The 19,573-nt window shown below is 31.0% G+C and overlaps 1 protein-coding gene across 3 annotated transcripts; it reads left to right on the top strand.

The window, feature by feature from the left end:
* The first annotated feature begins 9,470 nt into the window (after positions 1-9,470).
* Dsh (Segment polarity protein dishevelled) lies at positions 9,471-19,381 on the top strand. 3 transcript variants are annotated; one of them, XM_072889050.1, is made up of 11 exons: positions 9,471-9,998; positions 10,623-10,692; positions 10,949-11,201; positions 11,335-11,517; positions 11,681-11,891; positions 12,270-12,398; positions 12,505-12,719; positions 13,029-13,520; positions 13,613-13,861; positions 17,768-17,836; positions 18,213-19,381. In XM_072889050.1, the coding sequence occupies exons 1-11, from the start codon at positions 9,838-9,840 to the stop codon at positions 18,251-18,253; spliced, it is 2,073 nt and encodes a 690-aa protein (XP_072745151.1). In that variant the 5' UTR covers positions 9,471-9,837; the 3' UTR covers positions 18,254-19,381. The 3 variants fall into 3 exon arrangements, with proteins under 3 accessions (XP_072745151.1, XP_072745142.1, XP_072745161.1); XM_072889041.1 differs by lacking the exon at positions 18,213-19,381 and having other exon boundaries at positions 17,768-18,008; XM_072889060.1 differs by lacking the exons at positions 17,768-17,836; positions 18,213-19,381 and adding an exon at positions 15,090-15,754.
* Positions 19,382-19,573: the final 192 nt, after the last annotated feature.

Below are 19,573 nucleotides of genomic sequence, written 5' to 3'. Positions count from 1 at the left end.
CCTAACCTAACCTAACCTAACCTAACCTAACCTAACCTAACCTAACCTAACCTAACCTAACCTAACCTAACCTAACCTAACCTAACCTAACCTAACCTAACCTAACCTAACCTAACCTAACCTAACCTAACCTAACCTAACCTAACCTAACCTAACCTAACCTAACCTAACCTAACCTAACCTAACCTAACCTAACCTAACCTAACCTAACCTAACCTAACCTAACCTAACCTAACCTAACCTAACCTAACCTAACCTAACCTAACCTAACCTAACCTAACCTAACCTAACCTAACCTAACCTAACCTAACCTAACCTAACCTAACCTAACCTAACCTAACCTAACCTAACCTAACCTAACCTAACCTAACCTAACCTAACCTAACCTAACCTAACCTAACCTAACCTAACCTAACCTAACCTAACCTAACCTAACCTAACCTAACCTAACCTAACCTAACCTAACCTAACCTAACCTAACCTAACCTAACCTAACCTAACCTAACCTAACCTAACCTAACCTAACCTAACCTAACCTAACCTAACCTAACCTAACCTAACCTAACCTAACCTAACCTAACCTAACCTAACCTAACCTAACCTAACCTAACCTAACCTAACCTAACCTAACCTAACCTAACCTAACCTAACCTAACCTAACCTAACCTAACCTAACCTAACCTAACCTAACCTAACCTAACCTAACCTAACCTAACCTAACCTAACCTAACCTAACCTAACCTAACCTAACCTAACCTAACCTAACCTAACCTAACCTAACCTAACCTAACCTAACCTAACCTAACCTAACCTAACCTAACCTAACCTAACCTAACCTAACCTAACCTAACCTAACCTAACCTAACCTAACCTAACCTAACCTAACCTAACCTAACCTAACCTAACCTAACCTAACCTAACCTAACCTAACCTAACCTAACCTAACCTAACCTAACCTAACCTAACCTAACCTAACCTAACCTAACCTAACCTAACCTAACCTAACCTAACCTAACCTAACCTAACCTAACCTAACCTAACCTAACCTAACCTAACCTAACCTAACCTAACCTAACCTAACCTAACCTAACCTAACCTAACCTAACCTAACCTAACCTAACCTAACCTAACCTAACCTAACCTAACCTAACCTAACCTAACCTAACCTAACCTAACCTAACCTAACCTAACCTAACCTAACCTAACCTAACCTAACCTAACCTAACCTAACCTAACCTAACCTAACCTAACCTAACCTAACCTAACCTAACCTAACCTAACCTAACCTAACCTAACCTAACCTAACCTAACCTAACCTAACCTAACCTAACCTAACCTAACCTAACCTAACCTAACCTAACCTAACCTAACCTAACCTAACCTAACCTAACCTAACCTAACCTAACCTAACCTAACCTAACCTAACCTAACCTAACCTAACCTAACCTAACCTAACCTAACCTAACCTAACCTAACCTAACCTAACCTAACCTAACCTAACCTAACCTAACCTAACCTAACCTAACCTAACCTAACCTAACCTAACCTAACCTAACCTAACCTAACCTAACCTAACCTAACCTAACCTAACCTAACCTAACCTAACCTAACCTAACCTAACCTAACCTAACCTAACCTAACCTAACCTAACCTAACCTAACCTAACCTAACCTAACCTAACCTAACCTAACCTAACCTAACCTAACCTAACCTAACCTAACCTAACCTAACCTAACCTAACCTAACCTAACCTAACCTAACCTAACCTAACCTAACCTAACCTAACCTAACCTAACCTAACCTAACCTAACCTAACCTAACCTAACCTAACCTAACCTAACCTAACCTAACCTAACCTAACCTAACCTAACCTAACCTAACCTAACCTAACCTAACCTAACCTAACCTAACCTAACCTAACCTAACCTAACCTAACCTAACCTAACCTAACCTAACCTAACCTAACCTAACCTAACCTAACCTAACCTAACCTAACCTAACCTAACCTAACCTAACCTAACCTAACCTAACCTAACCTAACCTAACCTAACCTAACCTAACCTAACCTAACCTAACCTAACCTAACCTAACCTAACCTAACCTAACCTAACCTAACCTAACCTAACCTAACCTAACCTAACCTAACCTAACCTAACCTAACCTAACCTAACCTAACCTAACCTAACCTAACCTAACCTAACCTAACCTAACCTAACCTAACCTAACCTAACCTAACCTAACCTAACCTAACCTGTATTTGTACCTGACCTGTATTTGTACCTGACCTAACCTGTATTTGAACACATAAACATAAACACATAAACATAAACATAAACACATAAACATAAACATAAACACATAAACATAAACATAAACACATAAACATAAACATAAACACATAAACACATAAACATAAACATAAACATAAACATAAACATAAACATAAACATAAACATAAACATAAACATAAACATAAACACATAAACATAAACATAAACATAAACATAAACACATAAACATAAACACATAAACATAAACACAAACATAAACATAAACATAAACATAAACATAAACACATAAACATAAACATAAACGTAAACATAAACATAAACGTAAACATAAACATAAACATAAACATAAACACATAAACATAAACATAAACACGTAAACATAAACATAAACATAAACACATAAACATAAACATAAACATAAACACATAAACATAAACATAAACATAAACATAAACATAAACATAAACATAAACATAAACACATAAACATAAACATAAACCTAAACATAAACATAAACATAAACACAAACACAAACATAAACATAAACACAAACATAAACATAAACACAAACAAATAAACATAAACATAAACATAAACATAAACATAAACACAAACAAATAAACATAAACATAAACACATAAACATAAACATAAACATAAACATAAACATAAACATAAACATAAACATAAACGTAAACATAAACGTAAACATAAACATAAACATAAACATAAACGTAAACATAAACATAAACATAAACGTAAACATAAACATAAACATAAACACATAAACCTAAACATAAACATAAACACATAAACATAAACATAAACATAAAAATAAACATAAACATAAACATAAAAATAAACATAAACATAAACATAAACACAAACATAAACATAAACATAAAAATAAACATAACATAAACATAAACATAAACCTAAACATAAACATAAACACATAAACATAAACATAAACATAAACATAAACATAAACATAAACATAAACGTAAACATAAACGTAAACACATAAACATAAACGTAAACATAAACGTAAACATAAACATAAACGTAAACATAAACATAAACACATAAACATAAACATAAACATAAACATAAACACATAAACATAAACATAAACATAAACATAAACGTAAACATAAACGTAAACATAAACGTAAACATAAACATAAACATAAACACATAAACGTAAACATAAACACATAAACATAAACATAAACACATAAACATAAACATAAACATAAACACAAACACATAAACGTAAACATAAACATAAACATAAACATAAACATAAACATAAACACATAAACATAAACATAAACATAAACACATAAACATAAACATAAACATAAAAATAAACATAAACATAAACATAAACATAAAAATAAACATAAACATAAACATAAACACATAAACATAAACATAAACACATAAACATAAACATAAACACAAACATAAACATAAACACATAAACATAAACATAAACACAAACATACACATAAACATAAACATAAACATAAACATAAACATAATCACAAACATAAACATAAACATAAACATAAACACATAAACATAAACATAAACATAAACACAAACACAAACATAAACATAAACACAAACATAAACATAAACACAAACAAATAAACATAAACATAAACATAAACATAAACATAAACACAAACAAATAAACATAAACATAAACACATAAACATAAACATAAACATAAACATAAACATAAACTCATAAACATAAACACATAAACATAAACATAAACATAAACATAAACATAAACATAAACACATAAACATAAACATAAACATAAACATAAACATAAACACATAAACATAAACATAAACATAAACATAAACCACCCCCGTTTTCTTTACTTCCACGACTTGTCTCTCTTTCCACCCACCCCAATCCTTCGAAAGGATCAGGTCGGCAAAATGTTTGGTGATCGCCAAAAAGTGCCAGAAATGACCCGAGTTCGTGTCCAAGTGGCGATCCTGATCGGTCAGGACGGGAAATTGTTAAGTATAATTTTTTTTTTTTTTTTTTTTTTTTTTTTTTTTTTTTTTTTAAATTGTCTTCGAAAGTGGGGTCCAAAACGCGTTTCGGACCATTTGCAGTCCATTGGAGTATACTTTTTCGATATCTATTTTGAGTTCCTTTGAAAGTCGGCGTGGGACTTAAAAAAAAAAAAAAAAAAAAATTGTCAAAATTTTTCAAAAATGGTTCTCGAAAGTGGGGTCCACAACGCGTTTCGGACCATTTGCAGTCGATTGGTATAGTCGCTGGGCAGACCATTGTTGGGTTCTTTTGAACCGGCGTGGGACTTGGAATATTTTCGACCTTTCGCTCCTAGTATACGGAGGCTGAACGGCTAGAGGTAGGGGGTTGGTTCTTGCGGGAGGTAATAGCTAGTCCAAAACCCAATCTTTGTTTCTCAGACCTCAACCCTCCATTTCCTACTCCTTGCGAGTTATAAGCGAGGAACCTAAAGGGACGCTTTGAAGACTTGTATCACGATGAAGGGAGGTCCGGGGACGGGTCAAACTTGGTTCAAAATGTGTTTTGGGTGGCCAATTTTTGAAAAATACAATAAAAAAAAAAATTTCAAACTGGCGAAAGCCCGTAACCTGTAAAAAAAAAAAAAAAAAAAAAAAAAATTTTTTTTTTTTTTTTTTTTTTTTTGACGTCAGGTTCGGCTCATATTACTCACCTTGTACAATTACATAAATTAGTTCTTATACATTTCCTTGAAAGACTTACCGTTCTTACGTTACAAAGTATAATTCTATCATCGTATTTTAAATTGCGGTCATGTTCATACTGCTTTATTTATCTTTATAAACCTTATTATGCGAGCCGAACCTGACTCCGATATAATAAATATTTGAATCATTTATTTATGTAACATTTCTACAACTTTGTATTTTGCGGTCAAGTTAATGTTGCTTTATTCATCTCTGCAATCCTTATTATACGAGCCGAACCTGACTTCGGTAAAATTAATATTTGAATAATTTATTCATGTAACATTTCTACGACTTTGTATTTTGCGGTCATATTATAGGTGTTTTATTCATCTTTATAAACCTTATTATTCGAGCCGAACCTGACTCCGGTATAATAAATATTTGAATAATTTATTCATGTAACATTTCTACAATATTGTATTTTGCGGTCAGGTTAATTGTGCTTAATTCGCCTTTATAAATCTTATTATACGAGCCGAATCTGACTCCGGTATAATAAATATTTAAATAATTTATTCATGTAACATTTTTACAACTTTGTATTTTGCGGTCAGGTTAATTGTGCTTTATTCACCTTTATAAACCTTATTATACGAGCCGAATTTGACTCCGGTTTAATAAATATTTGAATAATTTATTTATGTAACATTTCTACAACTTTGTATTTTGCGGTCAAGTTAATTGTGCTTTATTCATCTTTACAAACCTTACTATATAAGCCGAATCTGACTTACGTAAGATAAATATTAAAATAATTTAATTATATAATATTTCTACTACATTGTATTTTGCCGTCAGGTTAATGGTGCTTTATTAATGTTTACTAACCTTACTATAAGAGCCGAATTTGACTCAAGTAAGGAATTTATTTAAATAATTTATTTATGTAATATTTCTACATGTTTGTATTACTTCATAATTCTAAAACTATGGGTCGTACAGAAACGTAATTGGGGGAGTTTACAGATCTCGATGATACCTAATGATTCCTGCTGGTTTAATTCCTCAATCCTGAAAAGCAAAAATTAGATTTTAAAAAAACCGAAAAAAATTCAAAAATTTATATCTCCTGAACTATAAGTCGCACAGAAATGTCCTTTTTGGAGAAGATGAGTCTCGATGATACCTAAAGATCTCCCCTGGATTTATTCTTTAATTTTGAAAAGCAAAAATTAAATTTCGTAAAAACCAAAAATTTTTTAAAATTTATATCTCCGGAACTATAAGTAGCACAGGAATGTCCTTTTTGGAGAAGATGGTTCTCGATAATACGTAAAGATTCCCCCTGGTTTAATTCCTTAATCCTGAAAAGCAAAAATTAGATTTTGAGGAAAGCTATAATTCTATCCTGTTTAAAATTTACTATTTCGACGTCAAACTTGACCCATATTACTCATTTTCTACAATTACATAAATTAGGCCTTATACGTTTTCCTGGAGAACTCATTGTTCTCAAGTTACATAATATCCAGTTCCAACATCGTACTTTCAAATGCGGTCATGTTTATAGTGCTTTATATATCTTTACAAACCTTATTATGAGCCCAACATGACTTACCTAAGTTATGTATTTAATATAATTTATTTATGTAATATTTATATTTCTTTGTATTTTGCCGTCCGGTTAATGGTGCTTTATCAATCTTTACATACCTTACGATATAAGCCGAACCTGACTCACGTAAGGAATTTATTTAAATAATTTATTTATGTAATATTTCTACATCTTTGTATTACTTCATAACTTTAAAACTGTTGGTCGTACAGAGACATATTTGGTAGAGAATATAGGTTTCTTAGAGTCCTAAAGATCGCGAATAATTAGAACTCTTAATCTCAAGAAACGATATTTAAAATTACGAATATACAAAAAATCTTTGAAAATTCATAACTCCGAAACTATGGGTCATACAGAGACATACTTGTAAGAGAATATAGGTCCCTCCTAGCCCTAAATATTGCGACTAATTAGAACTTTTAATCTGTAGAAACGATAATTAAATTTCGAAAATTTTCCAAAAAAAAAACGTTTTGGACCATTTACGGTTGATTGGTATAGTAATTGAAGAGATTATTTTTGAATTTTTTTGAATCAGAGTTTTTCGACCCATCGGTCCAAATATACAGAGCCTAAACGAAAAGTGGTAGAACGATAATTCTTGCGACGTTGGAAGCGTCTCTACGCCCTCTGCAAACCCCCCAAAGAACGCAACTTTCTAGCACTAACCGTTTCAAAGTTATTATCGAAAAACTCAAGGGAATACTTCAAACTCGAATAACTCGAGAATCGAGCGAGATATCGACCTCTAACTTGAACCAAAACTCGAATCGTGAAGAAATGCAACAGATGAAATCATCATAAAATTTTGCTTTTTTTCAAAATTTTCCTTCGACAAAATCACTTCATACTCTACCATTTGCCATCCCATGAGCCCCTATACCCGAAATTATACTCGGTTGATAGTCGAAAATCAGGGGAAACTTCTATACCTTTTCTTGTAAGAAAAAAAATTATGTATATATATGTATACAGGATGTTCCTGAATTGGCGGATCAACTCTCGTAGGTAGATAGAGCGTGTTAAACTGAAGAAAAAAACCTTATATCATTTTACTAAATTCGCAGTAATTAATGTAGAAATAAATGAGATATAAATCAATAAAGATGGGCCAATCCGTGCCAGTATAAGCGCGGGGCGCGAAGAAACCTTTCAGTTGTTACTTGATATTAGGCATGCGGCAAGACATAAATGCAAAACGCACTATACGTTTCTCTTTCAGTATGCCCTTTGTACATCCTTTGTACGTCCTTTGTAGAGCGCTCCGCCTACTATCTCGCCACGTACCTAGTATCAAGTAACAAGTAGGAGGCTTCTTCGCGCCGCGCGCTTATCCTGGCACGTATTGGCCGATCTTTATTAATTTATATCTCATTAATTATTGCGAATTTAGCAAAATGATATAAGATTTTTCTCTTCAGTTTGACACGCTCTATCTACCCACGAGAATTGATTCGTTAATTCGGGGACATCCTGTATACCAGCATAAAAGTGGACACTCAAAATGGCTGCTTATGGGCGCCAAAATTGAATGGCTTTTCGGAGATGCTGAAAGAACAAAGTTTTAAATATAAATATGGAATATATACTTAATATTTTTAATAAAATCAACTCAATAAGATTAAATTGAAATATATAATTTTAATATGCAACAAATAAAATAATATATTAATAATATTGAAATTTTAACACATTGTTTATAGTATATCTAAATAAAACATTAAATTCTTGTTATTACATTGATAACAATTATTAACCGATGAAATGTTATCCCATAATTTCACGCTGTTGTTGTTATGCCACAGGCCTGACAATGCACCATAATTTTATTTCACTATTTTTTTTAGAATTAATAATTGTGCAAAATAATACGCGCATGTGTCTCTCTGACAACAGCAGCAGACGATGCTAATAAGCGTAAAAAAAGTGAACACTCAAGATGGCGGCTTCCGTCAGCGATTTGGCTAGCCCCCATCACCGATACATTCCCTTCTGTTTCTTTTTACTCTTTGGTTCTTATATATAAGATCATCTTAAAGCGTAGTCTACAATAAGACTTTAAGACGTAAAGCCCCTTACACAATGCCAGGCAACAAGAAATAGGAACAGGGAATAACGTAGGAAAGAAAGAGAGAGAAGACACTTCTCTCTCTTCCTTTCCTACGTTATTCCTTGTTACTATTTCTTGTTGCCTGGCATTGTGCAAGGGGCTTAAGACTTAAGAAATTAATCAATCACAATTGAGTTTAGAAAAGAATCATGAATATGATTGGTTAATTTCTTAACTCTTACATCTTAAAGTCTCATTGTAGACTACGCTTAAGATATGTTTTTAGTCGACTTAAGACTACGTTCAGCCAATCAGATGGCCGAATAGAATTTTAAGACTTTAATTTAAGACGAGCTTGAATATAATAACGGACTATAAATATCGGTTATAGAGGCGTTTTGAATTGCGGTCGCACCTAAATCAAGGGGATAACTCTCAGGCTTTTCTCTGATTATACTCACAGTAATAGCATTAAGCCCGTATCAGACTACGCATTGAAGATTAAAGATTAGAATTTGACTAATCAAAGCAAAAAAAAAAAAACTAAAATTGCCTTGTCCTGATTGGTCAAATTTTGATCTTCAATCTCAATCTTCAATGCGTAGTCTGATACGAGTTTTATACTGGGTTTTTTTTACGTTGAATGGGATTGGTGACCCCAAACAGTGAATGCGTAAATAGATCTGCACGGCTGACTCGAGGACAATGAACTGTCCCTACTATGTATGTAACTAGTAACTATACCGTGCCACGGGAAAGAAAACTCGAGTTGGCGTTTGGCAACACTGCCAGTAAATATGCGCGAGTCTCGAGTCTGCATGTGTAAGTTTACGCAACGTTGACGATGTTGACGTTTAATTTATCGTTGCGATCGCTACGAGTATTATGTGGATTCAACGAATAATGCCAGTAACCTCTTTCTAGTGAGCGGTGCGACGCCGCGTGATTGTGTTTTCGTGCGACGAGCGACGAGCGACGAGATTCATGAGTAGTGAGATTTCATGAGCTGTGAACATGCGATCTTTGTACACTCCAGGGCTTTGGCTCGATGCACGACACGCCATGTTGGTTTGAAAGAATATCTTCTGAGTCGGTAGAATCCGTGCGGCGAACGTATCGTTTCTGTATATCGCGAATGAACCCAGTGTGATACGCACTCCAGAAGATGGAAGAGACGAAGATTATCTATCACATGGACGATGAGGAGACACCGTACCTAGTAAAGCTCAATATATCGCCAGAGAGAGTAACCCTGGCCGATTTCAAGAACGTTTTAAATCGGCCGAATTACAAGTATTTCTTCAAGTCAATGGACGATGACTTCGGGTAAGTGACAATATATTGTGTTTCATTCTCATATTGCTAATTTGTTGCTTTGTATATATCATGCAATGTAACATTATGTTACGTTATATTAAATTCTATATTCGTTACACACTTAACAAATAGTGATTTTTAATACGAATCATTGATCTGACAATCGGTATTGTAACATTCGCGTGTGTATATATACACATATCCGTCATATCTATCTATCTACTCTTTTAACTTATGATTTATTAGCGATATTGATATCGGCGAATAATTCTTCAACTTTCTTATTACGATGTTACGTAGACAATTAAACGATCTCTTTTATCTAAGGTGTGTTATACTATTTTGCAACCTATTTGGGTACAATATAATTCTTATGCTACTTTAACAAGTTGACAGAACTTGTCCTGTAGCAGAAATATAACAGGTTTTTAAAAGAAAAACAATCGTGATACATTTTTTAAATAAATTTTGTATAAATAATATATACATGTAAAAAGTTGACAGAGAATGGATTATTATCAACTTTGTTATCTATTTGTTAGTCCTTAAATAATAAGTTAAAAATTATTATTAGATTTGATATTAATAATATACTAAGTTTCTGTACTAAATTAACTTGTTTTTTATTATCAGTGTGGTAAAAGAGGAAATCATAGATGACGATGCTCATCTACCATGCTTCAATGGTCGAGTTGTCTCTTGGGTAAGGCTTAGATTAATGTATTCTATTTTGAATAGATATTGTTCAAATTTTAAAATAAAAAGTAAAAATTTTAATGAAATAAAAAGTACTTTATAAAGAGGCAAAATATTGAAATAATATTTTGCCTCTTTATGAAAAGAGGGATAAAATATAACATGTATATGTATGTTTTATTCTCATAGTAGGAATATTCTCTAATCAATATATGATTTATATATTAATATATGTTATTTAACAAAGTGATACTTTATGACAGCTGGTATCCGCCGAAGGTAGCAATGTCTCAGATGGTGCATCCCAGTGTACAGATTCTATGGCACACAGCGAAGCGAAACACGATCGTGTAGATCATATAACTCCTGGACATGGTAACAGAGGAACAGCTCCACTTTCACATGACGATACATTGACAGAGACAGAAAGTATTATTAGCAGTCGACAAGGGCATCATTTACATAAAAGCTCGAGACATCATTCAGAAAAATATGAAAAATACAACAAATATAACGGTACGCTACTATTACTATTATATATTAGATAAATGTGACAGTTTTATTAAATATTAATATATTTAATATTTTATTTAATAATATCTGAAATACTTTTGTCTTATATTATTTTAAATTACGAGAAATTTCACAGGACTCCGTATAAATGGTCATTCGAAACATCGCTCTGCTCATGGATATGAAACTGCTTCCATTTTGAGTTCAGATTTAGAAACTACAACTTTTTTGGAATCCGACGACGATGCGAGTAGTCGTATCACATCGACGACGGGCCGACACACCAATATGAGTAGCACAGTTGATAGAGGCACTCTGGGTATGAGTAAATTAAAACAATATGAGAAGATATTATTAAGATTCTTTATGAAATTTTATATTGTGTCCAAATCTTAGACACAAGATCATGTTTACTAATAAATTTCTTGTTTCGACATATGCGAGACACAAATCTGTAATTTTTCTTAATTATTATCTTACAGATCGACGTCGACCGCAAAGAAGACGGCGGCATAGATTACCACCCATGTCACGAACGTCATCGTTTAGTAGTATTACCGACAGTACAATGTCTTTAAATATTATAACTGTTTCATTGAACATGGACACTGTTAATTTCCTTGGTATTAGTATTGTCGGACAGAGTAATAAAGGTGGAGATGGAGGAATATATGTTGGTTCAATAATGAAAGGGTTAGTATGCATATTCCCTTCAAAATTTGTTTATGCATGTGGCAGGGCATTCTCTCTCTCTCTCTCTCTCTTTCTCTCTCTCTCTCTCTCTCTCTCTTCTCCCCCCCTCCCTCTCTCACACACACATTGATAATTTAGAGTACATGAAGTAAAATAAACTCTGCTAAACTCGCGTATAACTTATTATAAAATCGAATAATTGAAATTTATTAATCTCTGTATTAAATCATATGGGAACAGAGCAGATTCTGTACTTTTTATTTTACATCTCTCTCATAACTAGTTCATACTAAGGCTGATTGTATCACAAATATACTTACAATCAATGTGTTATATAAATAACTTTCTATTGTTTCCTATATAACTTGTTTGAAATAGGGGAGCAGTTGCTTTAGATGGTCGAATAGAACCCGGTGACATGATTCTCCAAGTCAATGATATTAATTTCGAAAATATGTCTAACGATGAAGCGGTCAGAGTATTACGCGAAGTAGTGCAAAAACCAGGGTATGTATCAATTGTGATATACATTTTTGTAATTATAATTATGTAGAATATTATATAATTATTTATAAAATGTGAAATGATATTATTCCTCATACTTTTTTTCTAGACCAATAAAACTTGTAGTTGCAAAATGTTGGGATCCAAATCCTAAAGGTTACTTTACGATACCTCGCACAGAACCGGTACGTCCTATAGATCCTGGTGCATGGGTAGCGCATACAGCCGCTATACGTGGTGAAGGTTTTCCGCCTCGTCCACCAAGTGCCACAACATTAACTTCAACATCGAGCAGTCTTGCGAGCACACTGCCAGATACTGAACGTAAGTTATTATGAGAAATGGTGTTTAACGCAAAATTTTCTTAGTGTTAAATTAACGAAATGTAAATTTTGAATATTAAACACTCTTACAATAAATCATTAATTTTTAAATTAAAATAAAAAGTTTATAAAACAACTTTTTAAAATAAGGGTTTATATATTTTAAATTAAATTAAAAAGAGAGATTTTTATTTTTGTTTTAAATTTCGGAAGTATACGTATAAAAAGTAAAATAAAATAGACGATGGGGAAGAGGGGCCATTCTATGTATAGATTCTGTGTATATTGAGTTGTGACACATTTGATTCAGGACCATTGGAAGAGCTTCATTTAACAGTCAACACCGACATGCCAACAGTAGTACGAGCAATGGCTCGATCTGATTCTGGTTTAGAGATACGCGATCGAATGTGGCTTAAAATTACAATTCCAAATGCATTTATCGGTGCGGATGTTGTGGACTGGCTGAATACGCACGTGGAAGGATTTATTGATCGGCGCGATGCTAGGAAATATGCATCGCTCATGCTAAAAGCTGGCTTTATTCGGCATACAGTGAACAAAATTACATTTTCTGAACAATGTTATTACATTTTTGGTGATCTATGTTCAGCTATGAGTAGCATGAAACTAGATTGTGATACAGTTGGTCCCTTGCCACCGCCAAACGCTTGGGACATGCCTTATTCGGGAACATACGCACCACATTCAGCGACTGGTTACAGTCCAATGCCATTTAATTTCACAAATGAGCCCACTGTCTATGGATACCATCGAGAAGAGAGCGTGCATAGTGGTTCGGGTAAATTGAGCATTCTCTTATTTCTTTTACATTAAAAATAAATTATTTTCCTTCAAGATATATATTTCATGTGTGTATATTAATGTAAATAGGTGGAAGCAGTGCAGGTAGTGAACGTATATGCAAAGAACCTATTCACGATTTAAAGTCGTGCTCTTCGGCATCGGAATCAGAATTACATAATCCATCGATGCCGTCAATGCCAAGTAAAAATTCCGGCAATGGTAATGGATCGAATGGAAAGAGATCTAACGGAAGCCGCAGTCGTTCTAGTGGTTCCGAACAATCTGTTCAAACGGGAACGGGATCAGGGAATCAGCAGAATCAGCAAGACTTATCTGGTAGTAGACAGTCATTTCGCATTGCGATGGGGAATCCTTGTGAATTCTTTGTCGATGTTATGTAGATGTTGTAAATAAGACAAATATGTTAGTATAGGATATATCCTAACTGTGGACAAATACTTTGAATTGTACTATTGGCGAGCATGCGTTATATCATTATCCTATGCTTGCAAAATCAAAATTAACAAATATCACAATTTTTCCCAGATTTTTTAATACTTTTTAAAAATATTTTTCTGCCTTAATAAATTGAGTTATTATTTACGAATTTATCATGCACTCTAAATTTATGCATGATTGCTATCACTTTTCTTATATTCAAAGTATTTATTCACTAATTCGATTTAGTAAATTTGAGGATAGAATCTGAAAGTTTTTTAATTCATTTCATACATATCTTTATACATTATCGTTTGTATTTCATTCCGATTGTGCATTTTGCATAACAGTATTTTAAAAAGTTGCGTTAAGGTTGTTTTGAAATATATTTTGCATGTAAGAGAAATATAATTGAAAGTGATTGTTATTTGACAATATAAAATTCGGGTAAGAAAAAAAGTATTTTGTTTTATATACACAGTAAGTTATAGAACTTAAAAGTGTTTATTCATCTTTATTCTCTCGTGAAACGTTTGATGTGAAAAATTGACATTTTTCCTATTTTTATTCGTCATTATATATCGTTCATATAAATAATACAAGCAGTTTTATGTTAGCATATTATGTCATTTAAAAAATTGATACACATAATACTATAATGCTATTAATTACATATTAATAAGAATATAAAACTTGTATGGAAGAGTTCGGAATGAATCATAAATTTCTGATAATGACAAAATGTTGTATTTCTGCATGATGCATCTTCTATTTTAAAATTTGAGTTTATTGATTTATTTTCTCTGCCTCATAATAGTGTAAAAACATAATTTAAGTATCTCTTTACTATATATAACAATTCATTATATATTTACACACAATTGTGCACGCTTCATTGCAAGTATAATATTGCATATGATATGGTAATCATTACTTTTTAGTAGCACATTTGCACAAGATAAAGCACACAATGATTATATGTAAATAACATGATTTACCTCAATGATTGGTTCAAATGTTATTAAGATTTGCAACAATCTTTCTGCACATGCATGTAATTTATGTTATATGTATAGAAAGAAATGTGCATATATCTATTAATATTTTTGAATTAATTGCGTTTTAGGATTGTCTACGACAATGGGGCAGCTATTTCTTTAAAATCGAGAAGATGTGTTTCTATAAATATCCCTTTTTCCCTTCCCACCAATAATTCATTTATATTTATTTGAAAATATTTGGTGCGATTCATTCAAAAAACCATTTATATATGAAAAAATATCCATATATAGAAATTGTTTGTTCGCGTTAAATTGTTAATTGGTTAGTAAGAAAAAAAAACGTCCAGATTCCAGATATGCAGACTTATATGTAGTGTGTCAATATACCTATTGATTAAAGTTACATAAAGTTAATCATAATTCAACTGTCATAAAATTGGAAGTATGAATCGTACTTTTTACAATATGCGATATTGTATCATGATCAAATTCAATGAAATGTACATACATGCAAATTAAGCTCATATTAAATGTGCCATCTTATCAGTGTTAGAAGTATAGAAAGCTGCGAAATTTAATTTATATAGAATAGATGCTTGCAGAGCTTGTGTACGTCTTTAGATTATTTTACTGACATTGTATGTAACGTATATTTTACAATTAATAATACGACTATTGTATATGTTAAATTTTTAAACATTACTTTAATATTGTCTACATGTAAATCTCTTCTATTTACGTCTTGCATTATGTCAATTTTATTTACTACATAAAAAGATATTTTTTTCTACGCTTGACTTAATGCTCTAATATAAGAAGAGTTATTTTAGTGTGTGTGTGTGTGTGTGTGTGTGTGTATATATATATATATATATATATATATATACACATACACTCCTCAAAAAAATTAACGGGACAACAATTTTTTGAATAACAAATAAGGCAATTCTTTGCTGCGTTGGGATCATGAAGACACAGGAGAGATTAGAACCTCGTGGTTCGTTACTGCCACAGTAACTATTTATCGACTCCAAACCCTCTCTCGTGTGTTTTCATCATCTCAACACAGGCAAAGAATTGCCTCCTTGCGTACTCTTACCACACATATACACCTACGCGTACGCACGTTTTGAGCTGTAGGCGCGATGAAGAATACATTCACTATATGAATATTGTGTTTAAAATTCTCTTACAAACTTTAAAGTTGAATATCTCTGCGAAAAATAATCGAATCTTGAAAAACCAAAGTGGATTTGAAAGAGTACATTTTCAACTTTCGTCACAAAATTGTTGTCCCGTTAATTTTTTTGAGTATATATATTATATATATATACAACACACAAGTTGTCCTATAATTGGTGAAAAACCTGCTAATGGCAGACTCTTGAGATCATTTGGAGTCGATTTTTCCTCAGCAAAAATGTCGAGACATTAATAATTACCGCGTTATAAGCGATTTAAAAAAAGAAGGTGCTTTTCGCAAACTAAACTTTTTGAAGTTAAAAAATTATCAAAATTATATTATTCAGCTAATTTCAGATAAAGTTTATTGTAATATAGAATTTTTATTTAGAGCTTAATTACAAAGACACATAATGATAAAAATTGAAAACTTACCAAAAATGCATAGCAGGTCTTTCACCAATTACAGAATACCCTGTATATATATATATATATATATATATATATATATATATATATATATATATAAAGTATTGAGCAAAACTTTGAATTTCTATGAAATAATTTTTCATATGTTAAAGCGGCTTTTTTTATAATAGCAAGAAATAATTTTAATTTTATTAGTTGCATATTATTTATATAGAGGAAAGTAAACAACAGTTTATGTGTACAATGTTCCATCGTTTTATAATACTTTGGTACAATAATAGCCAAATATAGTTTCACAGTGAATTTGTATATTTGTGCATGTGTGTGGTGTATGCATGTATATGTATATAAGTATACACACACATGTATATTATATCTCAAGAAAATAGTCTAAAACTATTTATATGTAAAATATCTTTCATATTGATAAAATATATAAATATTTTAACAAAAAGAGTTAAATATTTTGACAAAAAGACTTGTTTCGTTATTAATTGTTAAATTTTATCTGATATATTATGAAGCTATATTTGTGCAATGTAAATGGTATGCAATTTTCCTAATTAATACAAAAATTACATCTTTTATTTATATAAATCATTATACAACTCGTTGAGTTCTCTTAAATGACCGGGCACAATTCAATAAAAATAATTCATAAATATCGCTGCTTATTTATCATCGTATCAATGTTTCGCGGAAAATTGCATATGATATTATAATTATGAATTACGCACATTTTTAACAATTAAAATACAACATTTAATAACATATAATACATTTGCATATTTAAAATAAGCGGATGTACAAAATTTTTTGATTTGTGTCACATATGACAATATCAATAATTTTACTGTATAATATAAATTACACATATACTATGTTACAGACAGGTTGTGCAATACATTTGACAAATCTTAAGACTCTATTTTTGCCATTTGTTGCATATTAATTTAATATTGCAAATAGATGAAGGATCAGTATAGATTTTTCTGAAATTGTACATTGATTAATTAAAAGATTTTTAAGTTGCCTTTTACTGTTTGTATCGCCTCCCTGTTCTGAAGAAAATCAGTTAAAAATTATTTTCATGCTTTTGCAACATTATATTGCTAGTACGTATGTTACACGTTCTCAGATATGTAACCGAAATATTTTTGTGCTTTGTGCTGCGTGCTGATGGTTGATGCAGGACGTCGTATGCACGAGGAGACTCATACACAAACTAGCGATTTGGACAACAATAGCAGAGACGATATCTGTGAGTGCAACTTTATTTTATCAAAACCCTTAACTTTAGTTTGCTATACTTTTTACTCTGCTTTTAGCTCGATTTATATCATTTAGTTAGATCACTATACATAGATAAAGCTTAAGATAATTCCATAACACTTTTTATATGTTTTTATGTATATTTTATTAGCAGTGTTTAATTGCTAAATTAGTTAAAAGTAACAGATAGGTTTTTCAATGTGACATAGTTTTAATTCGAAATGCTTTTTATATCTGTTGTATATAAATTAGCAATTATGTAGCTTATACAATTTTGTTTAAAATTTTGTACTTGATCGTATTTTAAATTCGCTTATATTTACTTTACATTAGAATATGAAGTGTTTTTTTTTAATTCTTTGCAGATGAAGAAGACATTTTGGAATACCAGTTTCTACATAAGTGAGAAGATCTTTTTTAACGTATACGCGGTAATGACGGTAACATGAGTCAAACAAATTATCAAGATATATTTCCATTCACTTTTTATTAGTAGAATGGAAGTAGCATATACGCGAAACATATATTTATATATTTAATAGGCCAATTTTGATATCATAGAAAGTAAAAAATTAAAATTCATAATTATTATGTTTTATACAGGGTGTCACATTTTAATTTACCTCCCTGAAAAATTTTTTCACACATTGGTGATTGTAGAAAAAATTCTTCAAACAGTAAAAACTGTTTGTTCAAAGGGAGACATAAGATGAGGCCATTGATTTGACTTTAGGTGTATGTACATGTCAAGATCATATGAAGATCAACCTTGTTTTTGTCAAATGGAACCACTATAATTTTTTTATATAAATTAATTCCTCACAATATTCATAAAAAGTTATGAGAGTATAATGGCCAAAAATTCAATAATTAAATATATTTCATACTTTAATTTGACATAATGATTTTACATAAACTATGAATTATCTCATAAAATATTCATTTTTCATTTATCTTGTTTCAATATTTTTATGCACAAAATAATGACAGGAGTCAATTGATGTAAAGAAAACACTTTTTTGTCTTAAAGAAAAAGCATGAATTTACAACGCAGTTACATATTTTTTTTTTAAGATAACTATATTTTCTTCACACCAATTAATTCCTCTATTGATCATTTGATTCCTAATTGATTATTCTATGCATAAAACTATTGAGACACGATAATCTTGAAAAATGAATATTTATAAAATTTTTCATAGTTAATACAAAATTAAATATAAAATATTTATCAAATTAAAATATAAAAAATATCTCTTAAACTATTTAATTTTTGGTCATCATACTTCTATAATTAATTATAAGAATATTGCGAGGAATTAATTTATATAAAAAAATTAGAATAGTTCCATTTAAAAATACAAGGTTTACCTCCATATGACTTTAGTGAAATGTACACTCAAGGTCAAATCAATGGCACCATCTTATGTTCCCCTTTGAATCAAACAACTTCGGAAACTTTTTTTCTACAATTAAAAATAAAAAAGTTTTGGAGTTAAATCAAAATGGAATATTCTGTATATGCGTATGTATATATATATATATATATATATATATATATATATATATATACTATATATATATATATATACTATATATATACTATATATATATATATACTATATATATATATAACTATATATATATATATATATAACGGCTATATATAATAAAATTAAAACTATAAAGATATTGTCGTGGTAATTAAAGCTTGTTTAAGAATGTT

The sequence above is a fragment of the Anoplolepis gracilipes genome, chromosome 1, assembly GCF_047496725.1.
Source record: "Anoplolepis gracilipes chromosome 1, ASM4749672v1, whole genome shotgun sequence".
In the NCBI taxonomy this organism is placed as follows: domain Eukaryota; kingdom Metazoa; phylum Arthropoda; class Insecta; order Hymenoptera; family Formicidae; genus Anoplolepis; species Anoplolepis gracilipes.
The sequence above is the reverse complement of the archived record's forward strand: the minus strand, read 5'-3'. Positions and strand labels throughout refer to the sequence as shown.